This window comes from Halichoerus grypus, chromosome 9 (assembly GCF_964656455.1).
Source record: "Halichoerus grypus chromosome 9, mHalGry1.hap1.1, whole genome shotgun sequence".
Lineage (NCBI taxonomy): Eukaryota > Metazoa > Chordata > Mammalia > Carnivora > Phocidae > Halichoerus > Halichoerus grypus.
In genome coordinates, this window is record NC_135720.1 from 7,770,088 (window position 1) to 7,787,640 (window position 17,553).

The 17,553-nt window shown below is 42.0% G+C and overlaps 1 protein-coding gene across 2 annotated transcripts in view; it reads left to right on the forward strand.

The window, feature by feature from the left end:
* Positions 1 to 1,618: 1,618 nt before the first annotated feature.
* Positions 1,619 to 17,553, forward strand: part of PLG (plasminogen) — a 39,053-nt gene continuing 23,118 nt past the window's right edge. For both annotated transcript variants that reach the window (XR_013441030.1, XM_078054501.1), the window contains exons 1-7: positions 1,619 to 1,742; positions 6,091 to 6,226; positions 7,497 to 7,603; positions 10,775 to 10,889; positions 12,649 to 12,788; positions 14,981 to 15,101; positions 16,723 to 16,841. Coding sequence is in view for 1 of the 2 variants with exons in the window: in XM_078054501.1 (XP_077910627.1) it covers positions 1,694 to 1,742; positions 6,091 to 6,226; positions 7,497 to 7,603; positions 10,775 to 10,889; positions 12,649 to 12,788; positions 14,981 to 15,101; positions 16,723 to 16,841 (787 nt within the window). In the remaining variant the exon portion in view is untranslated. The remainder of the gene's footprint in view (positions 1,743 to 6,090; positions 6,227 to 7,496; positions 7,604 to 10,774; positions 10,890 to 12,648; positions 12,789 to 14,980; positions 15,102 to 16,722; positions 16,842 to 17,553) is intronic.

Sequence of the window (17,553 nt, forward strand, 5' to 3'; positions counted from 1 at the left end):
TCTTTCTTTCTTCTTCCTTTCTTCCTTCCTTCCTTCCTTCCTTCCTTCCTTCCTTCCTTCCTTCCTTCCTTTCTTTCTTTCTTTTCTTTTTCTTTCTTTCTTTCTTTCTTTCTTTCTTTCTTTCTTTCTTTCTTTCTTTCTTTCTTTCTTTTCCTTCTTTCTTTCTTTCCTTTTTTTTTTTTTAAAGTAGGCTCCACGACCCTGAAATCAAGACTGAGCTGAGATCTAGAGTCGAATGCTTAACCAACTGAGCCACCAGGTGCCCCAACACTAAAATATTTTAAATGGAAATAAATGCATATGGGAATCATTACATATTAGTAAAGTCTGTTTTTTCCCCCCCAAAGAACTTTCTCAAACACATCAACATAATCCCCCTAAAAGGCATTTTGAATATTTTAAGAAAAAGAGTCTTCCCAGTTCTGACTCCTCAACTTGCTTCCACATTGCGTCCCCTTTAGTAAACCAGGCCAATTGGGGACAGGGAGGGGTGAGGGAGGCCGAAGAATTTGAGGAGAGAAGAAAGCTAGGATAAAGTAGAAAACCAGGAAATGTGATTAACTCACACCTCTGCTCACAATAGTCTACCTTCTTGTTCTCCAACATGTTTTGTTCTTGAGAATTCTGCACAGTACTTCCATCCCAGGAAATTCTGCAGGAGGCTTGGTGCCGACCTCTACACCTCGCTAGTTAATTTATAGAAAGAAATTTCATAGCCTAGAGACAGGAGTATTTCTTGTTCTTACTTCACAAGTAAAATAAAATCCACTGAACTACTCCTAAATATTTTTGAAATCTGAAATAGTTTTAAAGCATGTACTACCTGGTGATTGTGGCCTTAAGTCAGAGGAAAAGTACAGAACCAACAATTAAACTTGAGACAGACTCTTTAAACTTAGTTTTACCCCTCTTGCTTTATTTTCTGAGGATGAGAATGTAACTCACTGTGAATTATTTGGGGAAAAGACCAGTATTTTTACAACATAATTTATAATCATGGAAAACATGTGAGTCCACTGGACATAAAGACATTTTGGTAATAATAAATATTTTAACTTTCTAGTAATTTCTACGTTGTTTGGTAAGATGTGGGGATGTGAATGACAAGGCCCTTAGCTTATGTTTATAATCTAAGGCCTCCACGGTCTCAACCATCGGTGGCTGAGTAACCTTGAGAAACTTAAACTATCTTAGCCTGAGTGCCCTCATTAAAGTGGAAATATTAATATTGCTTGTGTTGAAGGTTGAATGAAACTATGCATATGCACCTCTCAGCACAGTGTCTGGCCTAGGCCAGTTCTCAGCAAAGGTTGGCTATTAGTGTGATTTTTCTTTCTATGTTAAGCCAGGGAAGGAGAGGACGAAGGACACAAGACCGAGTGGGAAAGATGGTGGGCTGCGGGTTGCGGGGGGGAGAGGAATCAGGAGATAAGAAGGCAGCCTGGGGCAGTGGTGGGGGGGGGGGCTGCTTTCACCACTTCCCAGCATCTATTACAGATTTGGATTTTGTAAGATCCGCCAGCCGAGGTAATGTTTGAACCCTTCAGAGCACAGTGGCAATGGGCGTCTCAGAAAATAATTAACTCCATGTGATTATCTTATTTGTGGATGTGTTTCCTCTCAGGTAAGTCAATAACATCTCGGGATTGGGACACCCAGTTTTCTGGGCATTGCTGGCAACCCAGTCCCAAAAATGGAACATAAGGAAGTGGTCCTTCTACTTCTTTTATTTCTGAAATCAGGTAAGACAAAGGATTTTTTAAAATTTTAATTAAAATGTTTTTCCTAGCAATGTCCTAAAAATAGATCACATGATGGCTTTCTGTGCAGCTTGTTTAATTTAGCTTTTGATTCACGAGCATCCCAAACCAAAATCTACACGTATGATTGAAAAATTCTTTGAGGGGGCGCCTGGGTGGCTCAGTCGGTTAAGCGTCTGCCTTCAGCACGGGTCATGATGCCAGGGTCCTGGGATCGAGCCCCACGTCGGGCTCCCTGCTCAGCGGGGAGCCTGCTTCTCCTGCTCCCTCTGCTCCTTCTCCCTGCTTGGGCCCTCTCCCTCTCTCTCTCTCAAATAAATAAATAAAATCTTTAAAAAATATATAAACATTAAAAAAAAAAAGAAAAATTCTTTAAGAACTGAGCTTAATTTCCCCATGCATGCTAAAGACCAGTGGGCAGGGGAAATGATGAATGACTTTTTAAATCGACAAGATTGCTCGCCAGTGATGGTTGTTGTAGTTGAAACAATAGCTTGCATAGCCAGCAGCCCAAAAAGTTCTTGGCGCCCTTGCCTGGCTCTCAGTTCCATTAACTGAGACCATTTTTGTTAGTGTGTCGTATTCTCTTCACTTTCAAATGTAAGCAGTGAAATACTTCTTTGTGTTTTCTGACCAGTCTGTGGGGGTTCCCTGCCTGCTGAGGCTTGACGTGAGCCTTCCATATGTCTAGGATTTGCTCCTTTTGCCTGGAGAAACCACGCGCGTCGGTTTGCCAAATGAAGTATGCATGTAGGAATTCCATAAACCTTCACATAGTGCTTGAGAGAAGCTAGGCACATTTTTATACATATGTGTGTGTGTGTGTCCTTAGATAATACTTGCTTATTTAGCTGATGCGGTAGGTAGGGTAGTATATTCATCCCCATTTTACAGAGGAGGAAATCCGTACTTAGGAAAATGAGGTTATTTCTCTTTTGACCAAACTCCCAAATCCAGAGAGTGAAGAAAGCAGAATTTAAGCCAAGACTTTTCTAGGAGGAATCTGGTGCTCTTCTCGCTTTTCAGCTTAGTTTAAACTTCCTTTAAAATATTCTAAGCATGTCCTTATAGTTTTGTGTTTTTTTTTGACAGCTTTATTGAAATATAATTCACATACAATTTACCCATTTCAAGCATACAATGCAGTGGTTTGCAGAGTTGTGCAACCATCACCACAATACATTTTTGAACATTTCCATTACCCCAGGAAGAAATTCCACATCTCTTAGCCGTCACCCCCAAACCCCCTCCCCCCACCTCCATCCCTGCCTAGCTCCTGGCAATCACCAATCTACTTTCTGTCTCTGATTTGCCTCTTTTGGACATTTCTTCTAAATGGAATCATACATGATGCTGGTAGTTCTTCCCATAAACAATGTATGGATACTTAAAATTCAATTTATGAATTGCCAGATAAAATTTTGTAAGCTGTACTTTAAATTAGAGTTAAATATGTTTGAAGTCAGTGGAGCCGTTTAAAGAAATACCAAAGAAAATACAGAGCAGAAGATTGCACAGAGATTTCTGTGGGAAATGGTGGTGTGTGGGGGCATAGGTATGCGTATTCTATGTTAGCCTACGGGCAACGGGATTGGAACGCCAGGAGCTGACTCAGTGGCTCGCACCAAGATGGGAGAGCAAACTCTTCTGCAATAAGATTAACATAGGTTTTCGCCAACCTTGTGGGGAGACTTTCATAAGCTCTTTTTGAAAGGAAGGCATTTACTCTCTGTTTCTGTGGACGCGTTTCATCTTTCCAGGGCACAAACGTGACTGGGGAGAGGAAAAATACTATCCTTTTACAGCTGTTCTTCATGGTTTCATAAACCACTAAGTCTTTTTTTTTTTTCAAACACATGAGCATGGGTGTAAATATACACACCACAGTGATAAAAAAAATAAACCCACATTATTAATGTAATACATATGTTTTGGAACAACATACATCTACATTTGGCCTCGAATATACAAATACTTTTCTTTTTTTTTTAAGATTTTATTTATTTATTTGAGAAAGAGAGAAAAAGAAAGCGTGAGCAGGGGAGAGTTGGAGGGGGAGAAGCAGACTCCCCACTGAGCAGGGAGCCCAATGCGGGGCTCGATCCCAGGACCCCAGGATCATGACCTGAGCCAAACGTAGACGCTTAACCGACTGAGCCACCCAGGTGCCCTAAAAATAATTTCTTACTAAAAGGGTGTGTTTAATATTTCTTGGTCAACCAATACATTGTACGACACCCCACTGCCATAGAGCCCTGAAGTTGAAGAAAAGAAAATAATGCGGGAGAACTTTTCAAGCACAAAAGAAAAAAATGTATTCTTTTTTGGGATATTTCTTTGGGACATCAGCTCCTAAGGTGGTCTCAGCAGCTTTTTGCTATGAAATATAATAACATAATCAAAGGTAACTTAATTAAAGAGTGATATAAATGGAAATTTTCTTGTCTTGTTATCATTTATACCCCAGCCTGCTCAACTTTCTAAGAACTCTTCAGAAAGTCTAATTTGAGTCTTTATAGGATACGCTTTCCAGAGTTACTGTTTGCCGTCGTTTTTTTTTTTTACTATTTTATGTATGTATGTATGTATGTATTTGACAGAGAGAGAGAGACAGAGAGAGAGAGCACAAGCAGGGGAGGGGCAGAGGGAGAGGGAGATACAGGCTCCCCGCTGAGTAGGGAGCCTGATGCGGGACTCCATCCCAGGACCCCGGGATCATGACCTGAGCCGAAGGCAGATGCTTAACCGACTGAGCCACCCAGGTGCCTGATCTATAGAATTTACCCAAGCATACCTCTTCTTGGAAATAAGAGTTCAAATCAGGAGAAATACAGGATGAAGGAATGGACCTGGGTTTAAAACCTCTCCTTCTCCATAATCCTTTGAAACCTTTTTCTAGTGCTTTCTGGTACCTTAAGTTTAAATTACATCAGCCAACTTCCTGTTCAAGAGCCACCTTCCAGTTTGGAGGGAGGACAAGTTGGGGGAGGACAGATAGCAGAGGGAGGGGAGCATGGCCTCCAGAAGATGACTCGTCTCTGTCTTTAGAATGCATCGGCTCTGTGTCCCATGTGTTCGCAGGTGGGCAGGGAGGGCCTTTCTGAGAATGAGGGGCTGACCTCTAATGATCCTTCCTACTGGATAATTTTCATCAGTATCTAAACATGCTCCAGAATGTCTTATCTTTAAAAAAAATTCTGTGACAGCACAAGCTGTCTGGGAAGAGCTCCTTTCACAGCTAGGCTCCTGAAGACTTGTCTTCTCATGTGGGTCCATGACTTCTGGTCACTCTTCAACCCGCTCAGCCTGGCTTTGGTCCCTGCCACTCCCCTGGAGGTGGTCAAGGCTGCCATGTTGCCTAATCCCATTTAGGCAAACTTTAGGCAGCTTAGCTGTCTTCATTTCATTAACCTCATCTGGCCTCTCACCCTGGGAGAATCATTAGGGTTCCACACCAAAAACAGGGAAGCCACCATCTCCAGGCCTGGAGTAGAGCCGTCAAAGCCAGCTCGGGCGCTGCCTGGGGCCTCGGAACAGAGAACACTCCTTGTAGTAGCTCTTGCGGGAACACACTCTACCCTAGCAAGGGGCAGAGAAACCCTCGGACAGATTCTTTGACTCCGATTTTAGCTCCCAGAAAAATTAAAGCCAGTATTTATCCCAGGCTCTGCTTTTTTATCATTTCCTCAGAAATGCCAGAAACATTGTGGAAGAAAATGATTTCTCTTATTTAATTCATAGTGAGCTGTCACCGTACGAAGCCCAGTTTAAGAATGATCTTGGAGAGTAGTTGAGATTTAGTTCAGGTCTTATTTATTAAAATCATCAACTCACCAACATTTTTATATCTCGCGGTGGAACCATTCAGAGAATGTCACATCAGCCTAAGTAACAGTCAAAACCAAAGCTTACACTGTTGGCAATCAAGTAATGGCCTCCAAGTTGGGTTTACAGCCAGGGATGGACAAACCAACATCAGTAATTGCCAACATGGGGGGTGCTGGTGGCCTCTTCCTGTTCCATCACGGCACGGCAATCCATAGCAAATAAACCAAATTTATTCTTATTTAAGGTTTCATGGCCATTAAAGTAGTAACAGAAGTTGTTAAAGAATCCTAATCTATCAATCTATCAATCCACTTGCTCTTTTAATATAATGCGACCTAATAGTGGAACCGTTTTCCTGCCTCAACATTTTTTACTCGTGACACCTGTTCTGCTTTCCAAGAAAACAGCAAGTTTTATGTGATTGATGCACAGCAAATAGAGGATTACAAAGGCCTGATGATGGATCTTACCCGGTTATCCCACTTCCACCTTCCGTTTGCAGGTCACGGAGACCCCCTGGATGACTATGTGAACACGCAGGGGGCTTCAATACTCAGCCTCACTAAGAAGCAGTTATCATCAGGAAGCATAGAAGAATGCTCAAGGAAATGTGAGGAGGAAACAGAATTCATTTGCAGGTATCTCTTGGCGGTTGCTCACTGGTGGAAAGGTTGCCATTTGAGACACTATTATTTTGATAACGAGGAGTTTGCTCCGGGATTTATTAACAAAAACAGGATTTAAGAGGCATGAGGCATTTCATGGGATTGGAGTTTGGGATCTGTGTTTGCTCCCTGGATCAGGAAGCCATCCGAACATTTCCTTGTTAGAGTTTATTCATGTCCCCTTTAGAAAAAATGCCCCCAAAAGATGTTATTTCTACACATGACATCACCAGCTAGCATTCTGAGCTCTAGTTTTTGACATCATCATCAGTAAATATTTAATGAGGTTCCTGTGACTGGACATGTCCCAGCCTAACGAACAAAAAAGCAGAGATGCAGTGATCCAACATATTTGATATATATGATCTCTATCAGTTTATGATAGATCTTTGTATAGTTGCAAGATCCAGTGCTTGCCTTTTTGTATTTGTGGTGTTGTCACAGAAGCTGGATAAATGTAAAAATTTTTTAAAAATACATGTGAGGCAAGGTGTCGATAAGTGACATAATCAATGTGTGCTCTATAAAGATTCAGAGGAAAGAACAATTCTTAAGGGTTGAGAGGGCTGGAGAAAGCCTGGGGAGGAGGAGGCACTGAGCAGGGCTTTGAAGGGTGGGTGACAGGCAGGAGGCATTCTGGTCCCAGGGAGCCACGTGGCCCTGTGAACAGGCCCGAATGGACCACATCGGTGACAGAAGGGCTCATAGAGGAGATGGAGCTGGAAAGACAGTCGTGGATGGCTTTGAATGCCAGACTGGATGTCCACAGCAGGGCCACGGGGATGGGCAAGGTGGGGTGAGGTGAAGGGAAAGGAGATGACATGTAGAGGCTAAAGTCAAGGGGACTTTATAGGAAGGGGAAATTCTAGGAGTCCAGAAGTCACATAGACGATCTTGGATAGGGGTTCAAAGCAATCAGAGTTGCTTCTTTCCAACACAAAAGCAAATATTCTAGCACATAAGTGAAGAAAGAGCAAAGTAGTTGAAATAGAAAGAGAGAACATTTGGAGGAGGAGAAGGTAAAGGGAGAAGGAAACAAGAGGAACTACCTGTTGAGGTATCCTTTTCCAGCACTTCCTTGATACGAGGCCAAATTTAATGGGAAGTAACCATTCCAAACTCCTTGAGCCATCAAGAGATACAGTTATCTTTTGAGTCTCTTAATTATTAACGAAAGTTTACTTTCCTTAAATAGGGGAAATCATTTTTTTTGGGGGGGGGGTTTCCTGATTTTCTTCTGCAGGTCATTCCAGTATCACAGTAAAGAGCAACAATGTGTGATCATGGCTGAAAACAGCAAGTCTTCTATAGTCTTCAGGATGAGAGATGTGATTTTATTCGAAAAGAGAAGTGCGTACAATGTTTTCTTCTTCGTCCTTATCCTGGTCGCCTCCTTCTTCTTTTCCTCCCCACCCATCTCCCTTCTGTTCCCCTTTCTCCTCCCCTCCCCACCTCCTCTTTTATCTCTGTAGTTTATCAGACCAGAGAACCGAGGCAATATCATGCAGCAAAATTGAATTCAGACTCAGGATAAGATTTGGTCACTAATCCCATTGGTCAAGTTGAGCATATGACTTCACCTTTTAGATTTCATTTTTATTGCTTTAAAAAGGAAGGAATTGGACTGAAAATCATGTCTACTTCTAGGGCCCGGGAAATAAGTCACTATTTTATTTTATTTCTGAGGAGAGGGGAATCTAAGCATTCCTTATGATCTTGGCTTTTTGGCTGCAGGGACCACGGTCCCTGGGCCCTAGCTTCTGGACTGAAGCCTGCGGAAATAGAAAAACTGAGGTGTCTTAAATCCTCAGTAACATTTGGATACAGACAAAATCTTTACTTTCATTTTTTAACATTTCCAATGTTTTTCGGTCATGGTCTCGATTTCCCTCAGACTCGGAAATGTGATCTTTTGAAAATGTGCAAGAGCTGCAGTTCCTTTTCCATAGTTTCCTTGAAAATTCTGGGTCAATATTCCCATTGTTTAGGATAACAGATGGCCTTGATTCCTATGGAAATTGTATGACTTTTTCGAGATGCAAAATTCCATTAAGTATGTCTGAAGATTTAAGTGAATATATGACCCTTTAAAAACAACCCTGTAGTCTGTTGTTGGCTGGGATTGGGACCATTTATAGTAACTATGCGGCTCTCCAAATATTCTGTATCACGGATGTTAAAGAAACATCCTCTTTCACTTGTTCTTCACAATAACCTGCAACATTCTCTCTAGTCTCAACACAAAACTCTAAATATGTAAATATGTTTTTTTGAAGTATTTCTTTAGGTTAGGATTATTTCTATGCATCGGTTCATCTTCTGAGGTTGAATTAGCTGTGTACCTGCCATACTCCTTTTCTTATCACTGTTTATCCCTAACTCTTGAGGTTAAAGTGCAGAGCAAACCTAAAGTTTATCTGTTGAAGTTATTCGTTTTTACAAATAGTAAAGGATGAGTTTTTTACGGTTACCTACTAGATTAAAAAAGGGGGGGGGGGCTGGTGTGATTTTCCCTGCAAAATGCTAACATTTAAATAAATCATTTGTAAATTGTTAACCAGAAAGAAGAGGAGGGTGACCGCTAGGCTTAGTTTGAATAGTCGAATAGTTGCTTGTTTTCAAGGTGATGGAAAGGAGCAAAAGGTTATATAAACTCTGGTGGGTACATACAAACAAAAGAGAGGTAAAAAGTCAAAAGTCAGGCATTCTGCAGCTCTTGTTTCTTTACTGTAGCTCATCGACCCACCGCTAAATTACCTGCCTGGGCTTTTCTGGGAACACTCAGTGTCAGATCACACCCACATCTGCCCCTGGCCAGCACGGCTGTTGCTGCCACCAAGGTCTAGGTGGTCACCGTCACTGGTCACCATGACCATGGCCTGGCCAGTGACGGGCTGTGACTTCCCTGCTTGAAACTCCTCGTGCCCTTAGAATAAAATCCAGATACTTATCTGAAAGCTACCAGGGCCTGTGTTATTTAAGCCCACCCCATTTGCTTGGTTCACGAGGCTTTTCTACACCGGGCTTGTGTCTGTTCCTCCCACACACCCTGCGGTCAAGGCCCCTCGCTTGTTCTCACCTCCTACGTCTCAACTCAAGCATCACCTTTTTTGAAAAGCCTCCCCTCACCCCGGGCCTCCAAAGTACCTTGAATTTACACTTTTGATCAGTGTAATAGGTCTACTGTAATAATCGCTCTCAGTGAAGATGCATTTGCAGTCTTTATACATAGTCTTGGGTTTAAAAGCATCTGTTTGCTATTGGTGTGTTAAAAGAACTTTCCCGAGATAATTGATCGATTAATTAAAAAACTTGGCTAAGGTGGGCAATCATGAAAGATGACACACATATACCTTCAATATTTTATATTTTCATAGAAAACGCAATTTACATTGGCACCTTTTGATGTAGAGTAGAGGTTTCTTTCTTTGAATATGGGGCTACCGACAGCAGTTACCTGGCTCATTCCTTGCATAAACTATCCTCTAAGCACATTGCCTAGGAGAATTGGTTTCCTTCTCTTTGAAGTGGAGCAAGGTCTAGAGACATCTATTAATCTGACTGTGAAATATCTTTATATTTTTAGGATTTCCCACCCAAAATTCTATAGCCAACCATATGAGTGGACTACGCTCAGTGGGCTTGATAGCCTTTTAAAAAACTATTCAAGTCTTTCCAGTCCTTAAAAACATTCATCTTGGTTTTTTTTAAAGCAATTTTTTTTCACATTCATTTCTCAGTTTAGATCATCCTTAATCAAATATAGCTGGGTAAAAAGTTTTGACGATGAAAATAGTTGACTCTTGTAAACAAAAACCCCACCTGGTGGGGACAGAATTGGGGGGCACACTGGAAGGTGACCCCGCCAGCCCCAGGTGCCCACCTCAGCACATGTGGGACATAGGTGGGCGTCTGACCGTGTGTTTTTAAAAACAGCTTGGAGCCTCTTGGCTAACCAGTGAGTTGGCAAAGTGGAGGCCAGCTGAGAGGGTCTACTGTCCACATTTAAAATGTATAACTCTGTTTGGCAGTTTTTCATATTTAAAATACCAGGAGCCTCAAAAAAAAAAAAAAAAGTGGCTTGCATCTCTTTCTACCTCTGAAAAGTCTGCTTCCCCCACTGCCTGAAAAGCCCCTGTCCCTCTTCCCTGTCACTCTGTCCTCGCGCTATTTGTTTTCTCTGTTACGTATTTCCCCGCAGGGTTACCTCGATTACTTTCTGTAACCAGCCCCCTGAGTCCACTAGAACATAAGCTCCATGATGGTAGGGACTCCATTCTAGACTCCATGTGTCTCCAGCACCCAGCACGGTACCTGGGACACAGGGGGGCTGTAGCTTTGAATAAATAAATCAAAGCACCAAACGGCTCAGTGAACTATAGCTTTTACACAGATGGGAGATGCAAAAGTCTGTCTTTTCGGAGACTGGGAAAACGGTGTCTCCTATGCGAGTCCTTTCAACAAAGCTTCTTCGTGGTGTTTCTTGCGGAGGGCTTGCCCACTGTGTGGATCCCCCTTCAGTCTATCTTTCAGAGTGCAAGACTGGCAATGGGAAGACCTACAGGGGGACGATGTCCAAAACAAAGGACGGCGTTGCCTGTCAAAAATGGAGTGACACTTCTCCGCACAAACCTAAGTAAGACTTTCATCTCCGTATTCACCTATGATACTTAGAATGATCATCCCATTACTTCTCAATCAAACCAGATGATGTGAATAAGCAGGTACGGGGAGAGCTTTATTGATGTCGAGGTAGACCGGTTCAGTTACTTATAGCACAAAAGCAGAAAATGGTTGCTTTCCATTTGCTCTTGTGTATATCCTGTTGTGGAAGACCAAGGATGTGGAAGGACTCTTAGGAAAAAGAGCAATAAAGCCATGAATGCCAGGGGGAGTCTGAGAAAAGAGCAAAGATGATCATGTTTAGGGCTGAATGAGCCTAAGTCAAACATACCGAGTCAAAACCCTCACCACTTGCTCGCCTCAACATGGCGGAGCAAAGGAGCAACTAGAATATAAATGAAAACCAGATGATCTCGTAACTTGCCTACTAATTATTTTAGTGTCGTTCTTTTTGTGCTTCCTGCAGGATGGCATTAGGCGGCATTAACAGTAACACTTCTCACCCATTCTCAGTGACAATGCTTATCAAGTAGGCATTTATTGTCTGCTACCCCCCTCCCCCATCAAACTGCCTTTATTATACCTCTATGAGATGGGCAGATATAATATTCCCAAGACATACGGCTTATAGAGAAAAAATGATTAAACCAAATGGCCAAATCATGGAGTGTCAGGGGCTTTAGAGATAGTCTAGGCCATCTCGACCCCTGCAGAGGAGGACATTGAGGCCCTGGGAGGTGCACTTTACCAAAAACAGGTGCAGAGAAGCACAGAAACGAAATTTGCCATTTAGATTCTAAGTCTCGGGGTTCGATCAAATTTTCATCTCTACACGGCAACTCATTTCTAGAACTGGAAGTGAGCTTAACTACCTACCCCCACACATCTGGAATCAGACAGACAGATTTTAACTTGAGATGCTACTTATTAGGTGTTTGCCCTGAGGCAAGATATATTATGTTTGACATTGGGCCTCAATTTTCTCATCTGTAAAATAGGGATAATAAGACCTTCCCGAGAGGGGTTTTACTAAGGCTAAATGAGAGAATGTGTAGAAAGATTTCAATATCGCCTTGTGCAGAGTTCACACAGACAGAACGGCATTAACTACAACTACTTTTTCAGGGAGAAGGGCAACTGACAAAAGCAGGTGTTTGGAAGGAATCAAGAAGTTGGCAGGCTTTGAGGCCTTTGTATTTCTAGTGACTGTGCATAAAAACACTTTGGCTCTACTTCTAAGACTCGGCTGTCAATATAGTGATAATGGTAATATTAGCTACTGTATGGAAACAGCCTACCAGTAGAGAATCGGAAATCAGACAACGGAGCTGAAATGCATGAACCCCATGGGAATAGCCTCTCATTCTGCCTTCCTAATAGCATACTGATTTTTAAAATACATTTGACCCTTGAACAACACGGAATTAGGGCCACTGACCCCCTGTGCAGTTGAAAATCCGTGTATAATTTTTGACTCCTCCAAAACTTAACTACTAATAGCGTACTGTTGACTGGCAGCCTTCCCGAGAGCATAACCAGTCAATGAACACGTATTTTGTATGTTTCATGTATTATGTGCTGTATTCTTAGAATAAAGTAAGCTAGAGAAAAGACAATGTTCCTAAGAAAATCACAGGGAAGAGAAAAAAAACATTACAGCACTGTACCGTATTTATTGAAAAAAATTCACCTATAAGTGGAGCCATGCAGCTCCAGCCCATGCTGTTCAAGGGTCCACTGGATAGTGAGGGATTCTTTTCCGCCCTGCACAGATACACGCCCCAGAAGCACCCCCTGGAGGGACTGGAGGAGAACTACTGCAGGAACCCGGACAACGACGAGAAAGGGCCCTGGTGCTACACCACAGACCCGGGCCAGAGGTTCGACTACTGCAACATTCCCGAGTGTGAAGGTCAGGCATGCCTCTAGAAAATGCTTTCACATCTGCCCTTTACCTGTAATTTGCTGCAAAGGATTCCCTTACAGGGATTTAATTAAAAACCAACTAGTGGCATGTTTGACAAAATCAAGTAAGGTATGTACCTCTTGGGAAGACCAAAAATTTGCTCAGACCCTCCTCCTTTTTGAGCTTAATTATTTAATTAAAATGTTACGTCGATATGTACAAATAATCAAACTAGATGTAAATTCTAGATACAACTTCTTATGCTTAAAGCGCTTACACGGCATAAAGCCAAAAAACAGACTTGTAATTAAATAGTTAAAATGAAACCACAGAATCAGGGCACACAGGTGGAGAACCTGCTTGGGACTTTTCTCTCCCTCTGCCCTCCTGCCCCACTCTCTCTCTTTCTTTCTCTCTGTCCCAAATAAATAAAGTCTTTTTTTTTTTTAAATGAAACCACAAAAATAAAATCCAAATAAATGTATTAATTTAATGTGGTAGACTTTGTTGTTTCATCAAAGCTAAACAATGAACCAGTTTTTAAACCAGCAACCCATTGTCTTCATGGAAAAACCAATTTAATAGTGTACCTCAAGAGTAAATGCTAGGGGCATTTACTAGGGTGACTAGGTGACTCAGTCGTTAAGGCTAGGGTGACTCAGTCGTTAAGCGTCTGCCTTCGGCTCAGGTCATGATCCCAGGGTCCTGGGATCGAGCCTCGCATCGGGCTCCCTGCTCCGCGGGAAGCCTGCTTCTCCCTCTCCCACTCCCCCTGCTTGTGTTCCCTCTCTCACTGTCTCTCTCTCTCTCTCTCTTTGTCAAATAAATAAATAAAATCTTTAAAAAAAAAAAGAGTAAATGCTAAAAAAGTTTAAGACCTCCTATTGAAAAAATTTTCTTCGTTTCCTATTTTCTGCTACATTTATTGGTGGAAAAGGGGAATGGATGAGGGCAGAATTTGTGCAACAATGCGGATAGCTTTTGCACCATGCGACAGCGCAGGTCTCCTATCTGTTCCAACCGCAGAGATGCTTTATTGGTATGCGATGTTGTGAGGTCATCTGGTCTTTAATCCACACAAAAGCATCAGTTTTATATCAAGTCCCCCTTGGTTTTCTTTATTAGTACCTAAAAAAATGAAAATCATTTATTACTCTGCTGCACCATGTTATTTCAATAATTCCAAACCAAAGTTGCAGTTTTTAAATAATGTAAGAAAGCAAAAAACAACCAGGCATGCTTCTCAGTACAGGGGTCCCCCGTTATCCGCAAGGGACGCCTTCCAAGACCCCCTGTGAATGACAGTACAGAACCCTTTAGATACTATGGTTTCTTTTCCCTGTATGTGCATACAACAAAGTTTTTTTTTTTTTTTAAGATTTTATTTATTTATTTGAGAGAGAGAGAATGAGAGAGAGCACATGAGAGGGGGGAGGGTCAGAGGGAGAAGCAGACTCCCTGCCGAGCAGGGAGCCCGATGCGGGACTCGATCCAGGGACTCCAGGATCGTGACCTGAGCCGAAGGCAGTCGCTTAACCAACTGAGCCACCCAGGCGCCCCTACAACAAAGTTTAATTTACAAATTAGGCATAGAAAGAGATTAACAACAATAACTGAGGGTAAAGGAGAACAATCATGACAATGTACTATAATGGAACTTATGTGAATGTGGTCTCCCCACCTCCATGTCTTATTGGACTATATTCTCCCTTCTTTCTCTTGTGACGATGTGACATGATAAAATGCCTATGTGTTGAGATGAAGTGAGGGGAATGTCATGGGGACATTTAATTAACATTGGGGACATTAATAAACATTGGCCTACCAATGTTTAAAAATCCTAATAGAGAACTTACAGATTTCTGAGACTATATGCACCTTCTCCCCCAACCCCCTCCCACCCACCAAGGGCCAATGCATCCCAGGTTGAGGACAGGGCATTATGGAATTTCTGGATGCTGTCATGACTATAAGAGAGGGTATTGACCAAAATACACTGATTTTACCATTTGAAGAGGGAACAACATTTTAGATTGTATTAGAAGAGTCTTTACAGCCAATTTGGTTCCCAAACGATTGTTGGAAAGGACAAATGAATAAGTAGCAGGTGGTATTTGAGACATTTCTAGGTTTACACTTTTGTGATTCATCCATTTCCATTTTTCATCCTTCTTCTCTTCCTTCTCTATTCTGTGCAGATGAATGCATGCATTGCAGTGGGGAAAATTATGAGGGCAAAATTTCCAAGACCAAGTCTGGACTCGAGTGCCAAGCCTGGAACTCTCAAACCCCACATGCTCATGGATATATTCCTTCCAAGTAAGTCTCACTGGGAAAGAAATGAGATGTTTACAACTCTGCGGCTCTACGGGGCATTTCATGTGATTTAGATATTTTCAAATTCCTCAGGAAGCGAAGGCATCTGAAGTTTTGAATTTCAAAATTTGTATCTTCCCACATGACTGCAAGTGAGGTATACATTCTTGCTCCTCAAAACGTGGCCCATGGAGGAGGGATACCATCTGAGAGTTTGTTAGAAATGCAGATTCTCTGAGCCTCCAAATCTGAATTTGCATTATAACCAGATTCCTGGCTGATCCGTGTGCACATTAAATTTTGAGAAATAAGGATACATCTCACTTCTCTATTTTCTGAATATTTCCCTCTTCTCTTTATTCCTTTCTTTTTCCTTTACACTGATGAGATTCAAGGCTTTCTAATGTGTGATCTACAGATGGGCTTTAGGGATTTTGTGAATCCCCCAACGTTTTATGGATATTTGTATCAGTGCATTCTTCTGGGGTGAGGATTCCTAACTTCCACCAGAGCTTCAAAGGGGACCATGAATTATAGTAGGAATCAGAATCCATGATCTAGAAAGCAAGGATGATTCCTAGAGTAGGTCTTCTGCGGCACATTAATTGTACTGGAAAATGCCTCCCTCTCTGCAGCTGCTTCTCTTCTGTCTCTCGATTCTACGACAACTACAGAACCATAATGGGGCTTATAAAACTTGTAAGAAATGGGACCAAGCCACAGATTTCACTGTGGAAAACAGCTCCGCTGAATTTCTGTACCTCCCATACTATATAGCTAGCTTACAACACAGCTTTGCCATTTCCCTTCAAAGAAGAAGCATAGTAAGGACCTCAAGGCCCAGACTGGGTAGATTCACTTTCCAGAGACTAGAAGAGGTTTGCTCAAGCCACTGCTGGTTGCTCTCTCCATCCCGACTGAGTATCAGAGAACGCCACAGACCTGCCATGCATGTCACACTCTTAGTCACTGGGTCCCTGCTGAGCTCCCTGCTGAGTTCCCTGCTGCACTATTTGGCCAGGTGCTCACAGGTGCATAATTGTGCCTCCCAGTTTAGAATTAATGAGCCCTGGGTATTATATAAGACTAATGAATCCCTGAACTCTACCTCTGAAACTAATAATACACTATATGTTAATTAATTGAATTTAAATTTTAAAAAATTTTAAAAAATTGTCCCTCCCAGTTTTTCTAAGCTTGAAGGCTAGCGGGGCCAGGACCTGGCAGACAAGAAGGGCCATTCCTTTAAGTTATGAAGATGCCAACTTCTTGACCGTACTGTGTATTAGATGACAATCCCTGGTCAGTGGGTACTTTGTGTTGTAAAAATGCCATCATTTGCTGCTAAGTAACTGGAGTTTGCTTCCATTAATTTTCCGGATGGCTAAAATGATAAAGTTCTGTGATTTTTTGCACATGTAAACTGTTAAACAGCCCTCAGGATATTGAGCTAATCTTTCTAATGAGACTGTTATCTCTTTGAGGACAGCCTGCATCCAGTCATTTCCTTGGATGCCTGACTGTGCGTCCCACACAGCAGGTGCTCAATAATTGCTCATTTGAAAAGATTCTCGGCCGTAAATGTAAATGTTCAGTGCTATTAAAATCCTTCTTGCCCGTTCAGATTTCCAAACAAGAACTTGAAGATGAATTATTGCCGCAACCCTGATGGGGAGCCCCGCCCGTGGTGTTTCACCATGGATCTCAACAAACGCTGGGAATTCTGTGACATCCCGCACTGCAGTAAGTATACTGCACACCCAGGGCCCGGGGATCCTCGCCTGTTCTGCCCTTGGAATAAAAACAAACAAACAAACAAACACCAACAAAAACCCAAAAAACAAACAAATAAAAACTTCGTATCAGTGCTTGAGTGCTGTGCCTAAAACGTGCCCTCCAAGTCCTGAGGGATGTAATTTCTCTTCTAAAACAATTTATTGTTTACTCTAGGTAATTGATCAGAGCTTCTACTGACTATGTTTTTGTTGCTGTTTTTCCTACCTCTTCGGAGTACAGTTGAATGTAGGTTTGGGGGAAGTATCCCTTAAATCCTACTTTTCTCTAGCGCTAAAGGGCAACAGACCCATGTTTTCTGGTACGTGGACTTCAGTATCAGAGTTCCTTGTAACTGATGCTTTATAAACAAAGAGATTTCTCTGGATGTGCAGTTTTTCAGTGAGCCAAACTTGTGAGAAAGCAGCAGGAGAATAGCGTTAAGGGGAGACTTGGAAGGAATGACTCAGAAGGAACAATTTTATATTTTCCTTCTGTGAGAATTTGTAGCAAAGGACTAAACATTTAGATGAGAGCAGGCATCAAAAGTTAAAAAAGATGCAGGAGACCCTGATGGTGGCTTCCTGTTCTTTGATCTGACAATCATCCTTTGGGACTCTGAAGGTTACCTGGTACTATCCTTTATGAATATCAAATTTTCTTTCTGTCATCTTTTTTTTCT